The sequence below is a fragment of the Poecilia latipinna genome, unplaced genomic scaffold (assembly GCF_001443285.1).
Source record: "Poecilia latipinna isolate Pla-1442-1.1 unplaced genomic scaffold, P_latipinna-1.0 Scaffold681, whole genome shotgun sequence".
Lineage (NCBI taxonomy): Eukaryota > Metazoa > Chordata > Actinopteri > Cyprinodontiformes > Poeciliidae > Poecilia > Poecilia latipinna.
In genome coordinates this window covers 88,899-92,558 of record NW_015113297.1, presented here as the reverse complement: position 1 = coordinate 92,558, position 3,660 = coordinate 88,899, and the positions used below count along the sequence as shown (strand labels likewise).

The following is a 3,660-nucleotide window of genomic DNA, read 5'->3' as shown; positions in this document are numbered from 1 at the left end:
TAAAGGTAACTTTATTCATTGTTATTATTAAACTAAAATCTCCAGCATGGGGAAGTGGGATGAGCTCGACTTTTCTCAACAACCCCTAAAGGGAAAAAGCCGAAAGGAAAAGAAGAAGACATTCCTGAGGGCAGCATGCTATTTGAAAAGCAAGCGACATAGAATAATATTGGTGAATGTTGCAATATGGCGCATAATACCTCAACAAATGGTTAAAAAATGGTTCTATTTTTTTGCTTTGGGGTTTGTAGAGAACAGATCCCCAGTAGTCAGTTATTTATCCAGCTACAGAAAAAATAATAATAATAATAATTTCCACGTCAACAGCAGGGACTTAGTGAAAATGTTGCCTCTTACTTTCTAAAACCTGCATGCGTCATGAAACAGTGATGCAGCGATGTCCCTACATTTCTGATATTTCTTTCAGCCCATTTCTGTTCTCATTATATTTTTCACACATTAAAATCATTTGTGATGCACCAACTCAAGATTCCCTTATAGATAAACATCAACTTCTGTGTAAATAAACCCCCAATGCAAGTGTAATAGAAATGTCATTTTTAGCTTTAATTCATCTTTGATGGAACTGGTGATACTTTTTTTTTTTTTTTTTTTTACCATTTATTTACTGATTATATCTGCTGTGTTTTTGTATTTCTGCAAGATGTGTTTTTCCATTAAAGAAGTTTCCAGATAATATTTAGATGTTTCCACAGCTGTGATAACTTAAGAGACCTGAAGACATCTTGCTTAACTTGGCAATTGTCTTAAAGGACTGACATGGGTTATTTGACCCTGAACCCATTATGACAAAGAAGCATTAGATGTTTGTCCTGAAATCCTTATGGGCTCCCTTTCCTGCCATAAAATTTTCCTCCAAGAGGTGAGGGACACTTCATGAGGAGGGGGAAAGAATCATCTCTGTGGTCCATCTGGCAATAGAGATCAGGCTCTGGGTGGGTCTTTTCCTTGCTGTGACTATGTAACGATGTGAAGTGACTACGTTCAGTGAGACGGGTCTTGGAACGCTTTTGCCTTTGAATAAAGAAACTTAAAGACAAAAAACCCCCCAAAAAACTTAAAGACAAAGATTAATCTTTCTTTTATTATTGAAACAGATTCTCATTCTTTGATAAATGAAATTTCCATAACAATCTGTTTTTTTTTTTTTTTTTTTTTTTTTTTTTTTTTGGTTTTTTTTTTTTTTTTTTTTTTTTTTTGCTTGTCATCTCACTTGATTTTGTTTCTGTTGTTTTTCGCATCAGCTGATTTTGGTTTCTTTTCACAAAAAAATGACTCAGACATTCAGTTACCACCCAAAGCTTTCAGAATCAACTCATCTCTCTGACTTTGGAAATCAAGCTCTCGGGGGTAACATGATAGAGGTTTCTCTTAAAGAAATGAAAGAGAAATAAAAGGATCTTACTTATACACTCGAATTTAGATTCGCCCCACTGTGAAACACCATTCTTCTCCTGACACCTGATGAGGCCTGACGTTCCGGATTTTCTCGTATAGCCTGGAATACACTCGTAGCGATACTTGACCTCGAAGCATCCGTCTTTTTGTACAGTAAAGTTTTTTGGGGGAATCTTTAGACATGTGCAGTTGGCTGAAAAGAAAAAAAAACACATTAAAATTTTCTAGCATTACTTCACTACTGGCTTCATTTTAATTATCTCCTCTTTTTGCTCTTTACATAATTACATCAAAAAGAAAGTTGTGTGTTTCTTCAGTTCTATATTTACAAATTATGACAAAGTCAAAATGATATAGAGTTTATCAAGAACAAATGCTTAGCTTAACCGGCCATCAGTAAGAGTGGTCACCTCTATAAAAGCAGGGGTTTCAGCGTTGGAGCTTAGATAAACGTCTTGACAAAGACAAAGAGGAAAGAAATCAGTAACAACTGCTGGAGGTGAACAATGTGGGAAGGGTTTGAAAACCCTTTCCAAATGATTTCACGTCCATCATTCCTCGGTGACAAAAAAAATCATTCACAAGTGGAAAAAGTTCGACCGAGTAATGTTCTGAGAAATTCCAAAAACACTACAAAACCTATTGAGAGTCCTATTAAAAAGTGCTCAAAGCTAATGAATGGACCTCTGGAATTCCTGGAATGTTGTTCTTAAGCAACATTCCAGTGAGGCGTTGTTCCTGTGAGTACAGCGCCTCACAGGAAGTGATAAGCTCACTGAAAAACAGGGTTTTTTGAATCAACTTTAAAAAATTACTCAAATTTCTTATGGCTAATTCTATTAGTTTTGCTCAAGCTACATTTCTGATTTCAGACTTATTAAAAACAGAATTATTAGCTGTAATAAATTAGAGCAATTTTTTAAGTTGAAAGAAACTTTTTTTCAGTGTGCAGCGGTGGAAATGATCATAACTTACCCTTTTATTGATGTGATTTTTCTTGATGTATGTCGTTTCTAACGTTTTTTTGTATATGTATTTTGAGTTGCTTTTAACTGAAGGTTAAAAGCAACATAAGTAAAGTTGCCTTGTTTTACAGTGGCAAGACTGAGACATCTGGCAAGTCAGTTGTTATCTTTGGAAAATCTTTGATTTATTTTTTGTTTACTCAATCAGTGAATGAAACCAAAAATATCCCGAAATCGAATTTGATGCCATCTATCCAACAATCTGGGCCATCGGCAGGACAGTGACTCAAAACACAGCAGCAAAATCTATAACAAAATGTCTGAGGGGAAAATGTAGTGTGTCAAAGACTGAAGTAACACTTCAGACCTGAAAATCATCGAAATGATGCGAGACTACAGGATGTTTGAAACAACAAAGAGTGAAATAAAGTCAGACTCTGACTGATAAAATCAAACGGAAACCAACTGCTTTCAAGCTTCATCTTAAGCAGGTGCTTCTACAAGCTGCCGAATCATAAGATCTTAGTTTGTACACATTTTTGTTTTGTGTGCGTGCGCGTGCGTGCGTGCGCGCGCGTGCGTGCGTGCGTGCGTGTGTGTGTGTGTGTGTGTGTGTGTGTGACAGCAGAAGTTCATATGTGTTGCTGTACGCTTGAGATGAGAAATAAAACATTTTATGACTCAGTAAAAACCAATCTGGACACAGAAACTTTATCGACCCTTTTTTTTGCAACTGAAACTGGCAGTTCTTCCTTTAAACTTCCTCTATACCATAGTTCATATCAAACCTGTGATCTAGTTTCATATTGAAGATTAAATGTTTTCAGAGTATGTAGAATGTTATCTAGACATCTATGTTTTTGTTGTTTTTTTTTCTTTTTACATTACATGTTAAGCCAGCATGTAATCTTGGCTTAACATTAAGCCAACGTTATGGACAAATGAAACCATTACTACCTTTAATGACGCAATTGACAAAGTGTAAGTCTTAATTATAAAAAATATAACATTTAGAATTGACTATATTTAAACGTATATGCATGTATGTTCTGTATGGGTGACCTTTGTTCTAAACAGACAAAAAAAAAAAAAAAGGTAGGTAAATATGAGGGTTAAATTTTTACTCTTACCACCGCTGGAGAGACGCGTTGCTCCGAGAAGACACACCATCACGGCCCAGACAATTCGATGAGGATCCATCTTCCAGCTGGGATGATTCTTGTACGATCATGATCAGCGAACAATCTTCATGCCTCCACGACAGCCTGCTGTGGAG

At 36.0% G+C, this 3,660-nt stretch overlaps 1 protein-coding gene across 5 annotated transcripts in view; it reads right to left on the bottom strand.

The window, feature by feature from the left end:
* Positions 1–3,660, bottom strand: part of LOC106954787 (uncharacterized) — a 21,778-nt gene extending 18,118 nt beyond the window's left edge. For 4 of the 5 annotated variants that reach the window (XM_015044545.1, XM_015044548.1, XM_015044547.1 and 1 more), the window contains exons 1-2: positions 3,509–3,660; positions 1,427–1,612 (exon numbers count right to left, since the gene is read on the bottom strand). In XM_015044545.1, the coding sequence (XP_014900031.1) occupies positions 1,427–1,612; positions 3,509–3,584 (262 nt within the window). In that variant the 5' untranslated portion in view covers positions 3,585–3,660. The remainder of the gene's footprint in view (positions 1–1,426; positions 1,613–3,508) is intronic. The other variant, XM_015044546.1, reaches the window with a different exon arrangement.